The sequence below is a fragment of the Plasmodium yoelii genome (genome assembly GCF_900002385.2).
Source record: "Plasmodium yoelii strain 17X genome assembly, chromosome: 4".
NCBI classification, from domain to species: Eukaryota; Apicomplexa; class Aconoidasida; order Haemosporida; family Plasmodiidae; genus Plasmodium; species Plasmodium yoelii.
This window is the reverse complement of record NC_036176.2, coordinates 197,387-222,333: the sequence shown is the minus strand read 5'-3', so window position 1 is coordinate 222,333 and position 24,947 is coordinate 197,387. Positions and strand designations below refer to the sequence as shown.

General features: G+C 20.6%; 5 protein-coding genes and 1 pseudogene across 5 annotated transcripts, besides 1 other annotated feature; 5 read left to right on the top strand and 1 right to left on the bottom strand.

The window, feature by feature from the left end:
• Positions 1 to 1,756: 1,756 nt before the first annotated feature.
• On the bottom strand, positions 1,757 to 3,234 carry PY17X_0402900 (fam-a protein; the record flags this gene model as incomplete). Its single annotated transcript, XM_022955045.1, has 6 exons — positions 1,757 to 1,826; positions 1,975 to 2,204; positions 2,285 to 2,394; positions 2,516 to 2,585; positions 2,682 to 2,919; positions 3,062 to 3,234. 6 exons carry the CDS (start codon positions 3,232 to 3,234, stop codon positions 1,757 to 1,759), a joined length of 891 nt encoding a protein of 296 aa, XP_022811528.1.
• Positions 3,235 to 7,210: 3,976 nt separating this feature from the next.
• PY17X_0402800 (PIR protein) lies at positions 7,211 to 8,498 on the top strand (the record flags this gene model as incomplete). The annotated part of the gene is made up of 3 exons (XM_022955043.1): positions 7,211 to 7,267; positions 7,405 to 8,343; positions 8,433 to 8,498. The coding sequence occupies 3 exons, from the start codon at positions 7,211 to 7,213 to the stop codon at positions 8,496 to 8,498; spliced, it is 1,062 nt and encodes a 353-aa protein (XP_022811527.1).
• Positions 8,499 to 10,841: 2,343 nt separating this feature from the next.
• PY17X_0402700 (PIR protein) lies at positions 10,842 to 12,035 on the top strand (the record flags this gene model as incomplete). Its single annotated transcript, XM_022955042.1, has 3 exons — positions 10,842 to 10,859; positions 10,980 to 11,852; positions 11,943 to 12,035. The coding sequence occupies 3 exons, from the start codon at positions 10,842 to 10,844 to the stop codon at positions 12,033 to 12,035; spliced, it is 984 nt and encodes a 327-aa protein (XP_022811526.1).
• Positions 12,036 to 14,510: 2,475 nt separating this feature from the next.
• Positions 14,511 to 15,817, top strand: PY17X_0402600 (PIR protein; the record flags this gene model as incomplete). The annotated part of the gene is made up of 3 exons (XM_022955041.1): positions 14,511 to 14,567; positions 14,705 to 15,661; positions 15,752 to 15,817. The coding sequence occupies 3 exons, from the start codon at positions 14,511 to 14,513 to the stop codon at positions 15,815 to 15,817; spliced, it is 1,080 nt and encodes a 359-aa protein (XP_022811525.1).
• Positions 15,818 to 18,070: 2,253 nt separating this feature from the next.
• PY17X_0402500 (PIR protein) lies at positions 18,071 to 19,250 on the top strand (the record flags this gene model as incomplete). The annotated part of the gene is made up of 3 exons (XM_022955040.1): positions 18,071 to 18,088; positions 18,214 to 19,083; positions 19,188 to 19,250. 3 exons carry the CDS (start codon positions 18,071 to 18,073, stop codon positions 19,248 to 19,250), a joined length of 951 nt encoding a protein of 316 aa, XP_022811524.1.
• A 2,810-nt stretch (positions 19,251 to 22,060) lies between these two features.
• PY17X_0402400 lies at positions 22,061 to 23,204 on the top strand (annotated as a pseudogene).
• Positions 22,061 to 23,204: a sequence feature (YIR protein, pseudogene;~PIR protein, pseudogene).
• Positions 23,205 to 24,947: the final 1,743 nt, after the last annotated feature.

The window sequence follows — 24,947 nt, the reverse complement described above, 5'->3', positions numbered from 1 at the left end:
TATTTATACTTTTTTAGATTAAAAACTACAAATCAGCAATTCGAAAAGTTGTATAAATAAAATTGAAATCGAACAAATTTAGAAAAAACAATACAAATCAAATTTATTAAAAAAATAAAAAATATATATTTAAACGGGAAATTTGTATAACTATATTATATTTATAAATTCCACATATTTTATATTTATAGTTTGGTTGTAAGTAGAGAATAATCGAAGCCTTCATAAATAAAACGAGTATGCATAATATTATGGATTTTGATTTATCAAATGTTATAATAAATAAAAATAAACAAATTTAATTATGTAATATCTTTAATGTTACATTATTAATATGCAAGTTTTTTGAGTTATATACTCCATTCAACTAAAACATATTTTAAAATATAATTTATAAAATATACCATTATGTATGGAATTCTATTATATACCTTATGCATGTTACAAATCTGTATAATCTTATCAAGCACCAACACCGGCAATTTAAAACATAAAGATAAGAAAATAAGAAAAATACTTAGTTTAATGAATATTTAATTTATATGATTTGAATATAATTATATATATAATATACTGGAAATTATATAAAAACAATACTTTTGTTATTTTCCTCCATTTATTTTGAATGGAAAACACATTTTTTATGTTTTTATTTATTAACAGAAATTAATCTAGGGTAATAATTACATTATTTTCTGTATTCTTGTGCTACTACAACTGCAACAATAATACTATTTCCTTATTCATCATAACAACACATAATAAAATTTATAATAAATTGTATATTTTTATTATACCTAATTATGATTCCTGTAATTTTTTTATTATTAATTTTAATAAAAAGTTTCTAAGTAATATTTTGGCGATAAATTTTAAAGAGATAAAAACTTTGTGATGTTAGTAATATTGATACATATTTTTTGCAAATTTATGGGAATTATAAAACATTTTTTATTTAGAAAGATATATAATATAAAAAGCTTAAAATACAAAAAATATCTTTATTTTTTAGTTACAATTTTCTTGGTTGAGGTGTTTATGGTTTTATTTCTGGGTCAAAGCTGATTTAATTGGTTCATATTTAATAATATTTGGTTGTTTGAAAGTCTATTAAATAAATATATATATATATATATATATATATATATATAAGATAGTGATTCTGTGTGATTTTTATGAGGTATTTTTAAATAAGCATAAACACAGTGTTTTTTAGAAGGCATGAATAATACATTTATGCTAAGGGTTTCAAAGAGTTATTCTGTATGAATAAAATAGGAAATAATTGATGATATTAATAATAGTATTTTGTTGAGGTTTATGTGTCTCGTTTGATTTAATTTTGAAACACTTATTAGTTTAACATGCTTCTTAAATAGTATACATAAATAAAAAATCGCTTAAATATATGGGATATCCCCCAAATTTTAGCCTATAAATGATGTCTATATTTGTAAGCACATAACGGGTGATAAGCATTAAACGAAAGGAGCATCATAAATAATAACAGTTCTATATGTAGTATTCAAAAAATTAATACATATAGATGCACTATAATATTAAAAGACAAACAAATAATATACAAAAAAAAATTATTAAAACAAAAAAAATTTCAAAACAAAAAAAAATTATTAAAACAAAAAAAAATTACTAAAACAAAAAAAAATTATGATGATAATTTTAAGCAATCATTATGCATGAAAATAAATCTTCTAATATTACGGTTCTGAAAAATATATATGAAATATGTGTTTATTTATGAGGAAAAAAATAATCTAAAGATTTTCGATAATGCATTTTTGTTAAATGGAACCATGTTGATCAACCTAAGAAAAAAAACATAAATGGATGAATATATAAAATGTTTAAATTTTTTGCAAATTATAAATATCTACATTTATTATAAACAATATTTTTTTAACAATTGTTGAAATAAATCATTATATTATTAAAATATGTATACCTCTTATAGACTTGACATATATGATATAAACATGGTCTTTCTTTTTTTCAATAATGTATCCATTTAAGTTAACAAACATTTTTTTTAATTTTCCATTTTTAATATCATCTTCAGAATCAATTTCAGCTTCGAATAAATTTGCACTTTCTACTATTGTGTTTTCAAAATATTTTTTATTTTTACGGTTGTGATCATTTATATTTCCTGAAGCCATGACAATTATAGTTTTGTTTTCTGATATCTACAAAATTAATAAAAGTGTATTTGAATAATACGAAAAATATGATTTATAACGAAATAGAAGAAGAAAGTTTTCCTTACTTCAAATTTTGCAGCTATAGCATAAAAATATTTACGATAAGACCACGGCCATTTTTTGGAACGTTGTTGTATCATTACTAAATTTGGACTGTACACACGGACAATTTTTCCTAAAAAAAATATTATAAAATTGCATAGATGTAATTAAAATATCGTGAGTTTGAATATATGGGAAAGAATAAATAGTAACAATAATATGTTAATTTGGGTAATTATTTATGTTTTGTATACTTTTAACCGAGCCTAGATAAAAAAAATTGTTACAATTTGGATTCCATAACATGTTTACTATGTCATTATACTAATGGAAGTAAAGAGAAATATATGTATATAAATTATAATCATTTTTTAATTTCAATTTGGTTTATAACTTTTAATGTTGTTCGTTAATTGATACCTTATTCGGATTACCAATTATATATTCAATTTTTTTAACATTTGTATAGCCTCGATGTTTTTTTTTATAAAAAAACATATAGTAAACAGAATTTCTACCATATAATATATAATCTTCTTTACTCGTAGCATGATATTTTAATTGTGTTAAAGCTTCTAGCATAAATCTGCTCGCTTTTTTAAACTCTCTGGGATCGGTATGTAATAGGTGTTTGTTTCTTTCATATATTACTTCTGAACTATCATTGATAAAAATAAACATATTTTTAATGCGTACACAAATAAAGTTATTGTATTTATATTATAACATTTTTGCAAATACGTAGATTTAATATTTTCATAATGAAATATATAATATATATATATTGTAAATTTTCTTACTTAGGGTAATATTTTTTTGGTTTGGGTTTTATATATATGTTTGGAGCAAATTCGATTGCAAGGGTTTTATTATTCACACATAGGAAGATGCTTAAAAGAAGTAAAACAATTTGAATATAAAACTCATTCATTTTTAAACTTAACAAACAAAACATTAAAATATATATTAGCATTTTTTTTAATTAAAAATTAACAACTCGGAAATATGTACAAGTATAATTAAAATTGAAGCTAATCATTTTCTCCAATCAAATATAAAAAACAAATATTTATTTTAAAAAATACAAATTATTATTTAAACAACAAATTTGAATACTTTTATCAGATTCATAAGTTTAATATATTTTTTATTTAAATAATTCAACCATATAACAACGTTAACAACAGAACCTTTCATAAATAATGAATAACAAAAACATTATTATTCATAATATCATTAGTATTATAACATCTAAAAATAAATAATTTTAATTATATAAATAACATTTTTAATATATAGCATTATGAGTACGCATGTTTTATATTTTTATAATTGATTAAACTCAATTTAAAATTTATAAATCATCACGTTACGTATGGAATTGCTAATACTTATATTTATATATAATAGAAAAAAATGCGTATAGAATTACACTATACTATATTTATATATAATAGAAAAAAATACGTATAGAATTACACTATACTATATTTATATATAATAGAAAAAATGCGTATATAATTACACTATACTATATTTATATATAATAGAAAAAAATGCGTATAGAATTACACTATACTATATTTATATATAATAGAAAAAATCTATGCTGTTTTTACCTAATAGAAAATCAATCATTTAAAATAAAAATATAAAAGTAAAAAAATAATATAAAAATATACATTTGTTTCAATATAATTATATATACTCACAATAATTATTATATTAAAATAATTGTTTTTATATATTTTTCCATTTGTTTTACAAAATTTCTTTGATAATGCATAGTTTTTAATATAAAATGTCTATCATATTTTTAAATATTAAAATAATTAATTTAATCTGAAAATGTAATTAATTGTATATATCACTAAGCTACTATAATAACAATATTTTTTGCTTCATAATAATAATATTATGATAATTACACATTTGTGATTTTTTTATCACTTTTATTACAAATTATACTAAATAATATTTTTATAGCAAAATTGTTAATTTTATAAAAATTATTTATTGGTAGCAATGTTGACACCCATGCCTTTTTATAAATGAATACAAATTATAAATTCCCTTTTAATAGTAAAACACAGTATATATAAAATTAGAAAACATACAAATAAATAAAATATAAAACAATGAAGCATAAAGTTGTAAAGTCAAGAAATGTACATATATATATATATATATATAATTTAGTTTTTAATTCTAATATTCTTAATGCCGAGGCGTTCATGCATTATGGGTCAAGATTATACTTATGATTTATAGTTTTGTTCACTGAGTCTTTGTTTTGGGTTAGGACTCAGGTATACTACAATTTAATTTTTTATAATTTGATAACATTTTTGGTCTTTGAATACTAACTAAATATATTTATCATCCCGTGTATTTAATCTCGAGATTATGTTTAAATATGCAACAAAAATGGGATATAACCATTAATATGAAGGGGGTGTATAATATATTTTCCATAAAGTATAATATATACAATTGTGTGTTCATATTGATTTAATATGATTAAAATAAAATGTTTATATTGCATATATTAATATAGATATTTGCTATATATGAATTCTTATTATATATATCATAATTGCCTATTATATAAGCCTTGATAACCCAGAGCTATATTGAATTGTGCATATTATAACGTTTCTTTATTTTATGAAACATGTTGTTTGGTAAAACTTATGATTTGTATCATATTTATTTTGATACAAATTGCATTTTTATAACTGAGCAGTACAATAATTTTATATATCATGGTATAAATTATAATTCGATCAATTTTGAATATTTCTTTACAATATAATATACCTTCATATTAATATGTGTGTTTTTAAGACTAATTAAACATATTGCCAATATATAATAGATAGTCATAAAATATAGATGCACGGAATATCGTTCGAGAATCGTCAACATAACATTGTCTATAAAATATTGTTATGATTCTAACATTTTTTAAAGTTTTAATTGTAGTTACTATTATCTTCTTGTATTAATAGAAGTTTCTTCATACGCTTTAACTTATTTATCATAAGGTATAATAATAGATTAATCACTATTAATTTTAAACTTTATAGTTTTGAGGTATAAATAAATTATATTTTAAAATAGTTAAATAAAATATAAGGATATTAATAAGATTTCATATCATATTTTGTTCTAATAAATATAAATAATATGATAAATATAACTAGAGTTATTATTATATATCTATACATATAAACTAGTAAACTGTTCTAATAATAACTAATATTGTAATATTGTTTTATTGTAGAAACTTCATATAATTAAATATTAATATTAATTTTATCGAAAAGGCGCATAATAGTTAATTTAATTTGAATTAACCATATTTTTATTAGGTTATTATATATACAAAATTTAAATTTATAATTTAAATATAATGTTATTATGAAATAATATGTTCTAAAATGTTATACTTTAAAACAATGAAACAAAAAAATTACTAATTGTTTTAAAGTATTTTGATTAAGCGCATTAATTATTCCGTTGTAGTATACAGCGATATATCAGTAAAAACAATAATAGTAATAACATTAGGTAAACGTATTAAATACGAACAAATCATTAAATTTATTTGATTCGAATACGTTGATATATATTATTAAACTTGTAATAAGATTAAAATTGTATGCACAAAACATCAAATGAAATATCATAGCCTTCACTAAGTATACCTTTAATGTGACAATATTAGAACTAACATTACCAAGCAAAATAATATTAATAACTCTATAGTTTCCTTAAAATATAGTTTTACATTATAAAACTAAATAAGGTTTTTTATAAAATATGTAGTATAACATTACTATTAAAATATAAAAACAAACTACATATTTAGAAAAGTAATAATTCAAAGTTATTGTTAATAAATAATTTTAATATATATACATAAATTGAAAACTTTAATGATATAAAATATAAAACATAATTAAACTATGTAGAATATGTAAATCTTATATGACAACAAATTTGTCTTAAAAAATATACTTCCCTTATCTCTCCTATCTAAAATGTAAATATACCAACCTAATTACACATAGTTTTCTATTATACTTTAAAATTTGCATCAATAGTTATTTACATGTTAATATTTAATATTTACTAAGTATTATTTTAAAAATGATATGCATTTAAAGGCTTATTTAAGCTTATAAATAGCATAATAAATACGAGTCCAGTGCTAGTTGTTTTAAAAATGGAAAAAATGATAAAATATATTATAAAATTACTCAATAAGGTATATTAATAAATTGAAGTATATTGGAATAAACATAAAGTTATTTGACGCATTAATTTTTTTTTTAATTTATCTATATTAATTACAAATAATATAAATTTATGTAATTTACAAAGATAATGTAACAATGCAACTTAATTTGTAAATGTTATAATTTTAATAAAACAGTGGTATATAGTATTATAAACAAGTATATAAGCATTTAATATATTTTACAAAATGACTATTTATATACTTTTAATGATTATAGTAATAACGAATTTCTTAATTGTTTCGATTTTTTCAGTATATTAGTTTTGGGGCATCATTTGTTAAAACAAAAGAGATGATGTTGTTTCTTTCATACGCTAAGCCATAAATAAAAGGACATATTTTTTAAATTCACTATAAAATTCCTTAAAATTTTATAATAAAATTATGTAGAATATTATTAGTAATAATGATTTTATGCATAAATTGTGCTATATATACATATGATAAAAAATGTATTAAGCACCCCCCAAAATAAGGCAATTTATCTAACTACCACAAAAGAATATATTGTTCCATATTGTCTTTAAATTGATATTAAAAATGATAATAACATGTTTAACTACAAATAATTGATATATAAAATTCAAATACTTGTATCACTTATTTTGACGCAGATTATGCATTTTATATAAAAAAGACTATCATGGCTAAAGATCAAACGGATAAAACAGAATACTTCATTAAAAAGAGAAACTACATAGTAAATACACTTTTTTAATAAAATTTGCATCTTCTTACATTTATTGATGTTATACTACTCATAAATTAATAGTAAAATTAACATTATAAAAATATCATTATATTTATTTTTATTTGTTTTTTTAAATGGCTTCTTAGTGTGGTAAGTTTGATACATTGAGGTTACTTTTTTCTGATGAATTGGACATTTCTGGAGAATATATTATTAAAGTTGCAAAATACAGAGATTATTTTCCTAATAAATCAGAATATACCGATATCGATAAAATTAATGGTTATTTCTTATGGTTACTTAAAGAAATTTTTGGGAATAGTAATAATTTGTCGGGAGATAAAAATGAAAATATGAGTGTTATTACATACATTTTTTCTTGGTTAAGTTATAAGTTAAATCAAAAAACAAAAAATGGAATCACTGAATTAAACGAGTTTTATAGTAAACATATAGAACATGTCCAGGAGTATAACGGATCTATAGGAAAGAATGCAAAATATAAAAGTTATAAGGAAATTATAGATGAAAATAAGAATTTTATGGATATTGATATTAAAGTTATGTCTAAATTTTATGATGTATTTAAAAATCTGTGTAAAATGTATAATGAGCTTACAAAGGTGAATAATAATAGCGAGGAATATTTAGAATATGTTAATAATTTTGCTGATAATTATAAAGCTCTTGTTAATGAAAATTTTAATGATACAAACAATAATTCATTTAGACAAATATTGTCTGTTGTATTAAACGATTATAATTACATAAAAGATACATTAGGTGTTGAATATGTAAAGAAACAATTTCCAGAACTTACAAAGGAAAAAACAACACAAGTTTCTGTATTAAGTCCTAAAGAAACACGAGATGCCTCATTGAGTGAAATTCAAGGATCAATTTCTCAAACTGGAGTATCAAGTTCTCAAACTGAAGCATCAAGTTCTCAAACTGATGTATCAATTTCTGAAACTGATGTATCAGATTCTGAAACGACACTATTTAGTTCATTGACAATAAACAAACTAATTCCAATTCCATTTATATTGGTTGTAACATTAATTTTATTAGGAATTGCATATAAGGTAAATAATAAGTCAATTAAAAATATATTCAACACTGAGTAATTTGTGAATATAAATAAATTATACATTTTTAAAAATTTTTATATTAGTATTCGTTATTTGGATTTGGGAAACGATCTAAAAAACAACATTTAAGAGGAAAGCTAAAAAGATAAAGAAGAAAATGGATCATAATATATGATTCGAAGATTAATAGTGATTGATATATGTTAAGAATATGTCTATTGGAAATAAATAATTTTTGAACATAATTTTTGCATAATTTTTATATAGTTTTTATTGTGTGTGTCAGGGTTCAGGTTGTATTGTGGGACGCATATTCGGGTTAGGGTTAAGTATTATATATTTTTTAATTTTTTATAATTTTAATACTAATCAAATATATGTATCATCCCGTATGTTTAATCACGATATTAAGTTCAAAAGTTCAAATTTGCAACCAGAAAGGGGCATAAGCTAATATGTAATGGGCTACATAACATATTATATAAGTTATAATACTTATGTCTAATCCGTTCATATATATTAAATGTGGGAAGATTATAACTTCGCATTATATATTTATTGCTATTTTTTGGTTAACTATATATAAAAGCCCTTATTATATATTATATAAAGCTTGTTAATCAGGGAGTATATTGAATTATACATAACACAATATATTTCTTTATTTGATGAAACATTTTATTTAGTAAACTTATTATTTGTATCATATTTGTTTTAATTTAAATCGTATTTTGATAACCGAACAGTATAACAATTTTATATATCAGAGTATAAATTATAATTCGATTTATATTGAATATGCCTCTACATTATAATATACCTTCAGGTTAATGGGACACTTTTATTGTTAATTAAACATATTACCAATATATAATAGATAACCATAAGATATAAATGCATGGAATACCGATTGAGAATCGACAATATGACATTATCTATAAAAAGCATGTTATGCATCTAACATTTTTATAATACAACAAAAATCGCACTATATATACAATGTTTTGAAGTTTTAATTGGGTTTACAATTCTCTTTTTGTATTAAAATTAATTAGCATTAATAGAGTTTCTTTATATACATTAATTTATTTGCTATAAAGGTATAATATTAGATTAATCACTATTAATTTCTAAGTTTTAAAGATATGAGGTATAAATAAATTATATTTAAAATCGTCAGAAGATAAAATATAAGTATATTAATCAAATTTCATATCATATTTTGTTCTAACAATTGTAAATAATATGATAGATAGAATAGCGTTATTATTATATACCTATACATATAATATAATAAAATACTTTACTAATGTTGAAATATTGTTTTATTGTGAAACCTTCATATAACTAAATATTAATTTTATCGAAAAGACACATAATAATACATTATAAGGGTATCAATGTTATGTTTTTGTTAAAGGTCCAATTTTGAATATGTGGTTTTATATTCTAAAAAACTATATCATTGGAGAAAGTGTTAAAGACACATTTAATGTTAAATGGAATTTTATTATTGTTTAGTGAATCGTTTTAATCACAAAAAGTATTGTTTTATCATAGAACTAACAAAATATAGAATTTTTAATAAATTATTTGAATGCATACGCATTAATAACTATAACAATAGAATATATAAGATAAAAATGAACAATGCAGAACATTTAACGAATATTTATATATTAAAAGAGCAAATATATCTTATCTCTCTCCTCTTAAAGGGCAATATAATAACATATTTACAAATAATTTTCCATTATACTTTAAAATTTCCATCAATAGTAATAGTTATTTATATATTAATTTTTAATACTTACTATGTATTATTTTAAAGGCAATATACATCCAAAGACTTATTTAAGCTTATAAATAGCATAATAAGTATGGATTCAGTACTAATTGTCGTTTTAAAGAATGAAAAAAATGCCAAAATGTATTGTAAAATTACTCAATATGGTATATTTTTAAATTGAAGTATATAAGAATAAAAAAAAATATAGGACGTATTAAAATTATTTTTAAATTTATCCATATTCATTAAAAAGAATATAAATTTGTATAATTTGCATAGAAAATGAAGCATGCAACTTAATTTGAAAATACTATAGTTTTAATAAAATAGTGGTATATAGCATTAGCAACAAATTTGTATTTTTCTATATTGAGGCATAGATGTAAGGGGATGTATTTAAAACTCATTACAAAATTCCTTAAACTTTTATAATGGATATTATTAATAATTATGTTATACATATGGCCAAAATGTATTAAGCATCTCCAATTTAAGGCAGTTTAGCTAATTTCCATAAATTAGATATAAACTTACTATTGTATTATTATTTTGCATTCATTTTAAATTAATACTAAAAATAAAATGTGTTTAACTACAGGAAATTTCTATATAGAGAATTCAAGTTTACATCCCCTATTTTGATGCAATATATGTGAAATTAATATGATGTACTTAATTTATAGTTCAAATTTAATTTTCCAATATGACAATTAATAATGTGGTACATAAAATTTCTTGAATATAAATGTTTGTTATTACACATTTTGTGTATTATCAATAAATTAATAATACGTTAATTTGAATAGACATTTTAATTTTATTTTTTAAAATGGTTTCTTAGTGTAGAGAGTTTTATAGTTTGTGGAGGGTTTTCCCCGATGAATTGAAAGACTCTAAAGAATATAATTTTAATTTCGGAATGCTTAAGAATTACTGCCCTAAATCTGGAAACTGCAATAACGATATCGATAAGATTAATGCTGGCTTTTTATGGTTATTTAATGCATTTTTCGGTAAACATGGTTCTTCAGTTATTAATAATACTTATAAGGATGATACTGTATGTATAATGATATGGTTAAGTTATATGTTAAACCTAAAGTCACATGATGGAATCAACACATTAAAAAGTTTTTATTCTCAGCATATACAAAATAACGAGAAGTACACTAAGATTGAAGTTAATGATGAAACATATGACAATTATAAGAAAATTATAGATGAAATAAAGGAATATATGGATATTAATATTAGTCACATGTCTAGATTTTATAAATTACTTAAATTGTTATGTAATATGAATACTGCTTATACGAGGAATAGTAGTAGCAAATGTTCAGAACATGCTAAGAAATTTGCTGATGAATATGAAAAACTCTTTAATGATAATGATAATATTGAAGGCAGTTCATACAATAAAGTATTACGTGTTTTATCCAGATATTATAATAACTTTGAAAAAGGCAGATCTTATAATAATATATCATTATATCTTCCTTCATTATCAACAGAAAAAACATCCCGAAAAGTTATTGTAGCAGGTTCTAATGAAACTAAAATAGATGACTCCTCGATTGGAATATATCAATCAAATCTTGTAACGACACCCCTGAGTTTTAATACTATATTATCAGACTCATCAATACTAAATAAATTAATTCGAGTTTTATCGATATTAGTTGCAATACCAATTTTTTGGGGAATTTCATATAAGGTAAATAATAAGGAACTAAAAAATTATTTTCATTATATATGTGCAAACGTTAACAAAAAAAATCGTATACTTCTTAACATTTTATATTAGTATTCGTTATTTGGATTTCGGAAACGATCTCAAAAACAAAATTTAAGAGAAAAGCTAAAAAAAATAAGAAGAAAATGGATGATTAATATATAATTCGAAGAGTAGTGACTATTTCATAAATAGTAATAATGATTGATATATTTAGGAAGCTGTCTATTGGGAAGTAATTTTTGTATAATGCTTTGTAGTTTTTATGCTGTGGATCAGGGTTGAGGTTATGTTTGTGGACCCCATATTCGGGTTAGGGTTATGTATTATATCTTTATTTAATTTCTTATAATTTAAGCACTAATTAAATATATGTACCATCCCGTATATTTAATAACGAGATGAAGTTCAAATGTTCAAATATGCAATCAAAAAAGGTCATAACCATTAATACGAAAGGAGGTGCATAACATATTTTATAAGTTATAATACTTATGTCTAATTCGTTTATAAATATTAAATGTGGAAATGTTATAACTTCGCATTATATATTTTATTAGTAATGTGGGATAACTATACATAAGAACCCCATCTATTATATAAGACTTTTTAACCCATAACTATTTGAATCGTGAATACAAAATATGTTTTTTATTTGATAAAACATTTTATTTAGTAAAACTTATTAATTTTATCATATTTGTTTTAATTTAAATCTTATTTTAATAACCGAACAGTATAGTAATCTTATATATCAGGGCGTAAATTATAATTTGATTCATATCGAATATTCCTCGACATTATAATATATCTTCAGGTTAATGGGTACATTTTTAATGTTAATTAAACATACTACCAATATATAATAGGTAGTCATAAAATATAGATGCATGGTATATCGATCGGAATTCGATAATACAACGTTATCTATAAAAGATATTTTATTCATCTAACATTTTTTGAAGTTTTAATTGTAGCTACTACTTTCCTTTTGTATTTCATTTACATTTGTATTAAAATTAATTATTATTAATATAAATGGCTATATACGGCATAATTTATTTATCATAAGATATAATATTAGATTAATCACTATTAATTTTTAAATTTTATATTTTGAGCTATAAATAAATTATATTTTAAATAATTAAAAGAACAAATATAAGTATATTAATAAAATTTAATGTTATAGTTTGTTCTAATAATTATAAATAATATTATAGATATAATGCATTATTATTATATGTTTATACATATAATATAATAAAATATTATACCAATAACTAATGTTGAAATATTGTTTTATTGTGGAAACTTCATATAATTAAATATTAATTTTATCGAAAAGACACATAATAATATATTATAAAGATATCAATGTTATATATTTTGTTAAAGATCCAATTGGGGATTTGTAGTTTTATATTCTAAAAAAATGGATAAATAAAGAAAATGCTAAAAACTCAATTAACGTTAAAAGTTTTTTTATTATTTCATATTAACGCGTATTATATTATTAGTGTTTATTGAATAATTATTTTTTAATCTAAAACAACATATCTTTATCATAGAATTAATAAAATATAAAAATTTTAACAAATTATTTGAATGTATGTACATTGATAGCTATAACAATAAAATATATAAGATAAAAAATAACTATGTAGAACATTTACGAATATTTAACGAAATTTATATATTAAAAGAGAAAATATATCTTATCTCTCTCCTCTTAAAGAACAATATACCAACTTAATTACGCATAGTTTTATATTATACTTTAAAATTTACATTAATACTTATTAATTTGTTATATGTTTAATATTCAATATGTATTATTTTAAAAACAATTTACATTTAAATACTTATTTAAGCTTGTAAATAGCATAATATGTATGGGTTAAGTACTAATTGTCGTTTTAAAGAATGAAAAATATGGGAAAATGTATTATAAAATTACCCAATAAGGTATATTTATAAATTGAAGTATATAGGAATAAAAATAAAATTATTGGACCCATTAAAATACATTATAAATTTATCTATATTAAATAAAAACAATATAAACTTTGTAATTTGCATAAAAAATGGAACAATACAACTTATTTTGTAAATGTATAATTTTAGAAAAAGCTATATTATATGTTATAAGAAACAAGTATATAAGTATTTAATATATTTTAAAAAATTACTATTTATATACTTATAAGATTATTGCAATAATGGGTTTCTGAATTGTTTCGATTTTTTCAGTATATTAGTTTTGGGGCATCATTTGTTAAAACAAAAGAGATGATGTTGTTTCTTTCATACGCTAAGCCATAAATAAAAGGACATATTTTTTAAATTCACTATAAAATTCCTTAAAATTTTATAATAAAATTATGTAGAATATTATTAGTAATAATGATTTTATGCATAAATTGTGATATATATACATATGGTAAAAAATGTATTTAACCCCCAAAATAAGGCAATTTATCTAACTACAATAAAAGTATATATTGTTCCATATTGTCTTTAAATTGATATTAAAAATGATAATAACATGTTTAACTACAAATAATTGATATATAAAATTCAAATACTTGTATCACTTATTTTGACGCAGATTATGCATTTTATATAAAAAAGACTATCATGGCAAAAGATCAAACGAATAAAATAGAATACTTCATTAAAAATACCAGATACATAGTAAATACACTTTTTTAATAAAATATGCATCTTCTTACATTTATTGATGTTATACTACTCATAAATTAATAGTAAAATTAACATTATAAAAATATCATTATATTTATTTTTATTTGTTTTTTCAAATGGCTTCTTAGTGTGGTAAGTTTGATACTTTGAAATTGCTTTTTCCTGATGAATTAGATTCTGGAAAATATAATTTTAAAGTTGCAAGATACAAAAATTATCTTTCTAAATCAGACTATACCGATATCGATAAAATTAATGGTTTTTTCTTATGGTTGCTTAAAGAAATTTTTGGGAATAGTAATAATTTGTCGGGAAATGCAAATGAAAATATGATTATTGTTACATACGTTTTTTCGTGGTTAAGTTATATGCTAAGCTTAAAACAAGAAAACGGAATCACTAAATTAAACGAGTTTTATAGTAAACATATAGAAAATGTCTCGGACTATAACGGATCTATAGGAAAGAATACGCAATATAAAACTTATAAGGAAATTATAGATGGAAATAAGAAATTGATGGATATTGATATTATAGTTATGTCTAAATTTTATGATGTATTTAAAAATTTGTGTAAAATGTATGATGAGCTTACAACAGCGAATTATAATAGCGAGAAATATTTAGAATATGTTAATAACTTTGCTAATAATTATAAATCTCTTATTAATGAAAATTTTAATGATACAAACAATAATTCATTCAGACAAGTATTGTCTGTTGTATTAAACGATTATAATTACATAAAAGATACATTAGGTGTTGAATCTGTAAAGAAACAATTTCCAGAACTTAGAAAGGAAAAAACAGCAACACAAGTTTCTGTATTAAGTCCTAAAGAAACAAGAGATGCCTCATTGAGTGAAATTCAAGGATCAAGTTCTCAAACTGAAGGATCAAGTTCTCAAACTGAAGCATCAAGTCCTCAAACTGGCGTATCAGATTCTCAAACTAAAGTATCAGATTCTCAAATTGGTGTATCAGATTCTGAAACAACACTATTTAGTTCATTGACAATAAACAAACTAATTCCAATTCCACTCATATTGGTTGCAACATTAATTTTATTAGGAATTGCATATAAGGTAAATAATAAGTCTATTAAAAAATATATTTAGCACTGAGTAATTTGTGAATATAAATAAATTATACATTTTTTAAATTTTTTATATTAGTATTCGTTATTTGGATTTGGGAAACGATCTAAAAAACAACATTTAAGAGGAAAGCTAAAAAGATAAAGAAGAAAATTGGTCATTAATATATAATCCAAATAGTGTATCTATTTCAGGAATAGTAATAACGATTAATATATTTTAAGAAACTGTCTACTGGGAAGTAATATTTGCATAATTTTTATATAGTTTTTATGTTGTGGGTCAGGGGTAAATTTGTGGGACCCATGTTCGGGTTAGGGTTAAGTATTACATTGTATTTAATTTTGTATAATTTAACAATATGTATTGGTGTACAAATGTTGATTATATATATTTACCATTTTAGTATTTTTAATTTCGAACTGAAGTTTAAATATGCAATCAAAAAAGGGTACGGTCATTAATATGAAAAGACCACATAACCTTTTTTCATAAGTTATAATATATATAATTGAGCGTTAATATCGATTTAATATAGTTAAGTAAAATATCTATATTTCATATATTAATATAGATATTTTCTATATCATAATTCCTATTATATAAAATTTGTTAATATTTGGTTACATCGAATTATGTATAACGCAATATGTTTCTTTATTTGGTGAAACATTTTATTAGTAAAACTTATTATTTGTATCATATTTATTTTAATTTAAATCATGTTATCTAACTGAATTATAATAATATATATTCATAAAATATCGATCGAGATTCGACAATACAACGATATCTATAAAAGATGTTTTATACATCTAATATATTTAATAATACAATAAAAAATTAAATTATAGATATGTGTATACAATTCTTTTAATTTTTTATTATATATAGTATCATTTTATGCTAATATTTTAAATTCAAATAATATAAATAGTTATATATATTTTAATTTATTTACCATAAAAGTATTATATTAGATTAATAATTATTAATTTTTAAACTTTATAGTTTTGAGATATAAATAAATTATATTTTAAAATAGTTAAAAAATAAAATATAATGTTATAGTTTGTTATAATAATTGTAAATAATTTGATAAATATAATATCGCTATTATTATATGCCTATATATATAATCTAATAAATACTATACTAATAACTAATATTGAAATATTGTTTTTTGTGGAAAATTAATATAATTAAATATTAATTTTATCGAGAAGACACATAATAATACATTATAAAGACATCAATGTTATATATTTGTTAAAGATTCAATTTAGGATTTGTAGTTTTATATTATAAAAATTTGGATCAATGAAGAAAGGGTTAAAGACTCAATTCATAATAAATTCCATTTTATTATTCCATATTAACGCATATTATATTATTAGTGTTTATTGAATAATAATTTTTTAATCTAAAACAGCATTATCATAGAATTAATAAAATGTAGAATTTTTAATAAGTTATTTGAATTTATATACATTGATAACTATACCAATAGAATATATAAGATAAAAATGAACATATAGAAAATTTAACGAATAATTATATAAATATATATATTAAAAAAAATATATATCTTATCTCTCTCCTCTTAAAGGGGAATATACCAACTTGATTACGCATAGTTTTCTATTATATTTTAAATTTGTATCAATAGTTATTTATATGTTATATATTTAATATTTACTATGTATTATTTTAAAAGTAGTATACATCCAAAGACTTATTTAAGCTTATAAATAGCATAATAAGTATGGATTCAGTATTAGTTGTCGTTTTAAAGAATGAAAAAAATGGAAAAATGTTTTATAAAATTACCCAATAAGATATATTTTTAAATTGAAGTATATAAGAATAAAAAAAAATTATAGAACGCATTAAAATATATTATAAATTTATCTATATTCATTAAAAATAATATTAAAATTATATATATGCAATTAAAAAGGGAACAATACAATTTAATTTGAAAATACTATAATTTTAATAAAACAGTGGTATATAGCATTAGAAACAAATTTGTATTTTTCTATATTGAGACATAGATGTAAGGGGATGCATTTTAAACTCATTACAAAATTCCTTAAACTTTTATAATGGATATTATTAATAATTATAAAGTTAAGCATAAATTATGTTATTTATATGACCAAAATGTATTAAATATCTCAATTAAGGCAGTTTAGCTAATTTCAATAATTTATATATAAATTTACTATTGTATTATTATTTTACATTAATTCTAAATTAATATCAAAAATAAAATGTATTTAACTACAAGCAATTTCTATATAGAGAATTCAAGTTTACATCCCCTATTTTGATGCAATATATATGAAATTAATATGACGTACTTAATTTATAGTTCAAAAATAAATTTCCAATATGTCAATTAGTAAAGTGGTACATATAATTTCTTGAATATAAATGTTTGTTATTACACATTTTTGATATTTTACTATCTATAAATTAATAATACGTTAATTTTAATAGACATTTTTATTTTATTTTTTAAAATGGTTTCTTAGTGTGGAGAGTTTACCACATTGTGGAAGTTTTTTCCCGATGAATTGAACGAATCTAAAGAATATAATTTTAATTCCAGATCGTTCAATAATTACTGTCCTAAACCTGGAAACTGCAATAACGATATCGATAAGATTAATGCTGGCTGTTTGTGGTTATTTAATGCATTTTTCAATAAGTATGGTACTTCAGCTATTAATAATACTTATAAGGATGATACTGTATGTATAATGATATGGTTAGGTTATATATTAAACCTAAAGTCACATGATGGAATAAACACATTAAACAATTTTTATTCTCAGCATATACAAAATAACACGAAGTACACTGAGGATATTTTCATTGGTCAAGCACATAAAAATTATAAGGGAATCATAGATGCAATAAAGGAATATATGGATATTAATATTAGTCACATGTCTAGATTTTATAATTTACTTAAAGTGCTATGTAATATGAATTCTGCTTATACGTCAAGTAATAGTAACGATTTTTCAGAATATGTTAAGAAATTTGCTGAGGAATATGAAAATCTCCTTAATGATAATGATAATATTGACGGCAGTCCATACAGTAAAGTATTACTTGTTTTATCCAGATATTATAATAATTTGGTAAATGGCAGACCTTTTAATGATAAAATAAGTCTTCCTTCATTACCAACAGAAAAAAAAAAAATCGAAGTTATTGTAGAAAAATCTAAAGAAACTAAAGCACACGATCTCTCGGATGGAACAGATCAATCAGATATTGAAACTAGAATTCAGAGTGATGACACTACATTATCAGAATCATCACTAGTAAATAAATTAGTTATAGTTTTATCGATATTAGCTGTAATACCAATTTTCTTGGGGATTTCATATAAGGTAAATAATAAGGAATTGACAAATATAATATTTAAAAATTATTTTCATTAAATATATGCAAAAGTTAACAAAAAAATAGCACTTTTCTTAAAATTTTATATTAGTATTCGTTATTTGGATTTCGGAAACGATCTCAAAAACAACATTTAAGAAAAAAACTAAAATAATAAAGAAGAAAATGGATCATTAATATATGATTTGAAGAGTAGTGACTATTTTAGGAATATTAATAATGATTTATATATGTTAAGAAGCTGTCTATTTGGAAATAAGTAATTTTTGTATAATGTTTTGTAGTTTTTATGCTGTGAATCAGGGTTAAGTATTATATTTTTATTTAATTTTTTATAATTTGAACACTAATTAAATATATGTACCATCCCGTATATTTAATAACGAGATGAAGTTCAAATGTTCAAATATGCAACAAAAAAATAGGCTCATAATATATTATATAAGTTATAATACTTATGTCTAATTCGTTCATATATATTAAATGTGGCAATATTATAACCTTACATTATATATTTATTGGTATTTTTTGGTTAACTATATATAAGACCCATTATTATATATTATATAAAGCTTGTTAATCAAGGGATATATTAATTATGCATGACACAATATATTTCTTTATTTGATGAAACATTTTATTTAGTAAAACTTATTAATTGTATCATATTTGTTTTAATTTAAATCGTATTTTTATAACCGAACAATATAACCATTTTATATATCAGGGTATAAATTATAATTCGATTCATTTTGAATATTCCTCTACATTATAATATATATTCATGTTAATATGTTGGTTTTTAAGATTAATTATACATATTACCAATATTTAATAGGTATTCATAAAATATAGATTCATAAAATATCGATCGAGGTTCGACAGCACAACGATATCTATAAAAGATGTTTTATGCATCTAACATTTTTAATAATACAATAAAAATACACTATAGATATATGTATAATATGTTTATAAATTACAAATATATATAATGCTCATCTTTTCAATTTCAATAATTTGCAATTATGTTAATGTTCTAATTTATATTGATAGAAATAGCTCTATATACATTAATTTATTTACTATAAAGGTATAATATTAGATTATTCACTATTAATTTTTAAATTTTATATTTTGAGGTATAAATAAATTATATTTTAAAATATTTAAAAGATAAAATATAAGTATATTAATAAAGTTTAATATTATAGTTCTAATAATTATAAATAATATGATATATAGAATATGTTATTATTGTATACAAAATAGTAAAATGTTATGATAATAACTAATGTTGAAATTTTGTTATATTGTGAAAACATCATATAATTAAATACTGATATTAATTTTATAGAGAAGGCAAATAATAATTAATTTCTTTTGTGCTAATAATATTTGTTATTAGGTTATCATATATATACAAATTCACAAAATTATATTTTAAATATATTATTTTATAATATAATATGAATTTTAAAATATTATACTTTAAAACAATAAATACAGAAATTTTAACATAGATTTAAAGTATTTATATTGAGTGCAATAATTAGTTTTTTGTAGCAAACAATGCTACATCAGGGGTAACAATAATAATACATTAGTATGCTACTAAATACGAACAAACATATTATGTTTATTTGATACACTACATGGGTATAAAATCATTATATATATTATTAAACTTGTAATAAGACTAAAATTGTATACATACAAGATCAAATCAAATATTATAACATTCATTTAAGTACGTTTTAATGTAGTAATATTAGAATTAACGCTACCGAGCAAAATAATATTAATAATTATATAGTTTTTCATTATATAACTAAATATAGTTTATTATAAAATATAAAAGCAAACTATATATTTATAAAATAATTCTAAGGTATTTTTAATGTATACATTAATTGAAAGTTTTAATAGTAAAAAATATAATTAAACTATGTAGAATAAGTAAATTTTATATGGCTGCATTTTTGTCTTAAAAAATCATACTTCCCTTATCTCTCCTCTCAAAGTGCAATATACCAACTTAATACACATAGTTTTCCATTATACTTTAAAATTTTCACCAATATTTATTTATGTGTTATATATTTAATATCTACTAAGTATTATTTTAAAATATATTTACATTCGAAGACTTATTTAAGCTTATAAATACGGTTTCAGTGCTAATTATCGTTTTAAACTGTGGAAAAAATGTGCAAAATATATTATAAAATTACCAAATAAAGAGTATTTATAAATTGAAGTATATAGGAATAAAAATAAAGTTATCGGACTCATTAAAATGGGCTATGAATTTATTTATGTTCATTAAAAACAATATAAATTTATGTATATGCAATTAAAGAAGGGAATAATGATACTTATTTTGTAAATGTTATAATTATAAGAAAAACTATATTATATATTATAATAAACAATTATATAAGTATTTAATATTTTTTAAAAAATGACTATTTATATACTTTTAAGGACTATAGTAATAATATAATTTTTTATTTTTTAGATTTATACAATGTTTACGTTTTATAAAAGACTTTACTAAAAAGGAGATTCTATAGGTTTTTTATGTTCAAGCATAAGTACAAAGAAACATATTTTAAATTCATTATAAAAGTGTTTCAATTTTTATAATAAAATTATACCAGATGTTAGAAAGAATAGCATTTTTTGCATAAAATGCATCATATATTTAATCAAAAATGTATTAAGCAACCCTCTATTTAAGGTAATTTAGATAATTGCCATAAAATAAATATAATAAGATTTCAGTAATACTACTGTATTATTATTTTATATTAATTTAATTATTGAAAAACATATAATATATTTAACTATAGACAATTATTATATATAGGATTAAAGTATTAGTATCACATATTGGGGGCATTGTATATAAAAAAGTATGATTTTACTCAACTTACAAATCTAAAATAAAATCCCATTATAATGAATGACGAAGTGGTATATGCATTTTTAATAATAATAATTTCCTTTACATTTTTTGACATTGTATTATATATAAATACCATTAAACTTTATTTTATAAGAGTTTGATTAAAGTATATTTTTATTATACTTTTTTAAATGTTTTCTTAGTGTAAACGGTTCAAGAATGTATGGGAGGATTTTCCTGATACATTGAGTAATGGAAATCATCAATTTAAAAGCGATGGACATTTCAAACCCTATTGTGCTAAGGGTTGTAGTAATAATTTCGAAAAAATTAATGCTGGATGTTTATATTTGTTTGATGAATTCTTTAAGAATTCTTCTGCGTTTAATTCTGTTGCAAAAAATAACACCAATATTGTTGGATACATTATGATATGGTTAAGTTATATGTTAAGGCTAATAACAAATGAATCAGATCAAAGTATAAATTTTTTTTATAGCACATATATAAAGGGTGGTGAAAAGTATAGAAATCATATAGCTGGTGTTAGTGAATATAACAGTTATGTGGAACTTATAGGTAAAAAACACGATTTGACGAATGTAGATATGAATAAAAATATTATATCTAAATTATATGAAGAATTTAAAATCTTATGTAATATGTATAATGAAATTAATAAACAAAATCCAGATTGCACAAAATGTTCGGAAGATGCTAATAAATTTGTTGATGAATATCAAAAACTTTTTAATGGTAATAATGTTGAAGGCAGTTTATATAGACAAGTATTGTGTACTTTATCAAATGATTATGATAATTTTAAAAATAAATACAATGAATCTCAATGTAGCAAATCTTCATCACTTCCAACGATAGAAAAAACAAAAATTCCTTTAAAATGTTCTGAAAATAATTATGGACAAATTTTTGAAGTTTCATCTTCAAGTTCGTCGATAGCAAGCAGATTATTTATAGTTTTATCGATATTTGCTGCAATAACAATTTTTTAGGAATTTCTTATAAGGTAAATAATAAGGAATTAAAAAAAAAATTATATATATGCAAACATTAACAAACATCCGTACGCTTTTTAACATTTTATATTAGTATTCGTTATTTGGATTTCGGAAACAATTTCAAAAACAAAAATTAAGAGAAAAACTAAAAAATATAAAGAAGAAAATGAATCATTAATATATGATTCGAAGATTAATAATGATTAATATATGTTAAGAAGCTGTCTATTGGGAAATAAATAATTTTTGCATATTTTTTATATAGTTTTTATGTTGTGGGTCAGGGTTGAAGTTGTGAAACCTATATTCGGGTTAGGGCTAAGCATTATATCTTTATTTAATTTTTTATAATTTGAAAAATAATTTAATATACGTATAATTCCGTTTGTTTAATCACTAGATTAAATCCAAATATGCATCCACAAAGGGATACTGTCATTAATATGAAAAGAATCACATCAATTTTTTTCATAATTTATAATATATATAATTGTCAATATATATATTGGCTATATATGGATTCACATTATGCTATATCATATTTTCTATTATATAAAGCTTGTTAATCAAGGAGGGTATATTAATTATGGATAAAACAATATATTCCTTTATTTGGTGAACATTTTATTTAGTAAAACTTATTATTTGTATCATATTTATTTTAATTTAAATCATGTTATCCAACTGGAATTTAATAATAGATAATAATAAAATATAGATGCATGGAATATCGATCGAGATTCGATAATACAGCGTTTTCTACAAAATGTATTTTATGCATCTAACATTTTTAGTAATACATAAAAATTACAATATAGATATATGCATACTATCCTTTTAACTTTCGATTATATATAGTATCATTTTATGCTAATGTTTTAAATTCAAATTATAGAAATAGTTCTATATCATTAATTTATTTACATAAAGGTATAATATTAGATTAGCCACTATTAATTTTTAAATTTTAAAGGTATGAGGTATATATAAATTGGAAATGCGTTATATTTAAAATAGTTAAAAAAATAAAATATAAGTATATTAATAAAATTTCATATAATATTTTGTTCTAATAACTATAGATAATATGATAGATAAAAATAGAATTATTATTATACGCCTATACATATAATATAATAAAATACTTTACTAATGTTGAAATATTGTTTTATTGTGGAAACTTCATATAATCAAATATTAATTTTATCGAGAAGACACATAATAATACATTATAAAGACATCATTTTTATATATTTGTTAAAGATTCAATTTGGGATATGTAGTTTTATATTCTAAAAAAATGGATAAATAAAGAAAATGTTAAAGACTCAATTCATATTAAATTCCATTTTATTATTCCATATTAATGCATATTATATTATTAGTGTTTATTGAATAATAATTTTTTAATCTAAAACAGCATTATCATAGAACTAATAAAATATAGAATTTTTAATAAATTATTTGAATACATATACATTGATAACTATACCAGTAGAATGTATAGATAAAATTAACTATGAAGAGCATTTAACGAATATTTATCTAAATTTATATATTAAAATAGCAAATATATCTTATCTCTCTCCTCTTAAAGAGCAATATAACAACCTAATTACGCATAGTTTTCTATTATATTTTAAAATTTGCATCAATACTTATTTATGTATTAATATTTAATATTTGCTAAGTATGTTTTTAAAAAATATTTACATTCAATGGATTGTTTAAGATTATAAATAGAATAATTAATATGGGTTCAGTACTAATTATTGTTATAAACCGTGGAAATGATGCGTAAAATATATTATAAAATTACCCAATAAGGCATACTTCTAAATTTAAGTATATATGAATAAAAATAAAGTTATTTTATTCATTAAATTGGATTATGATTTATCTATATTAAATAAAAATAATA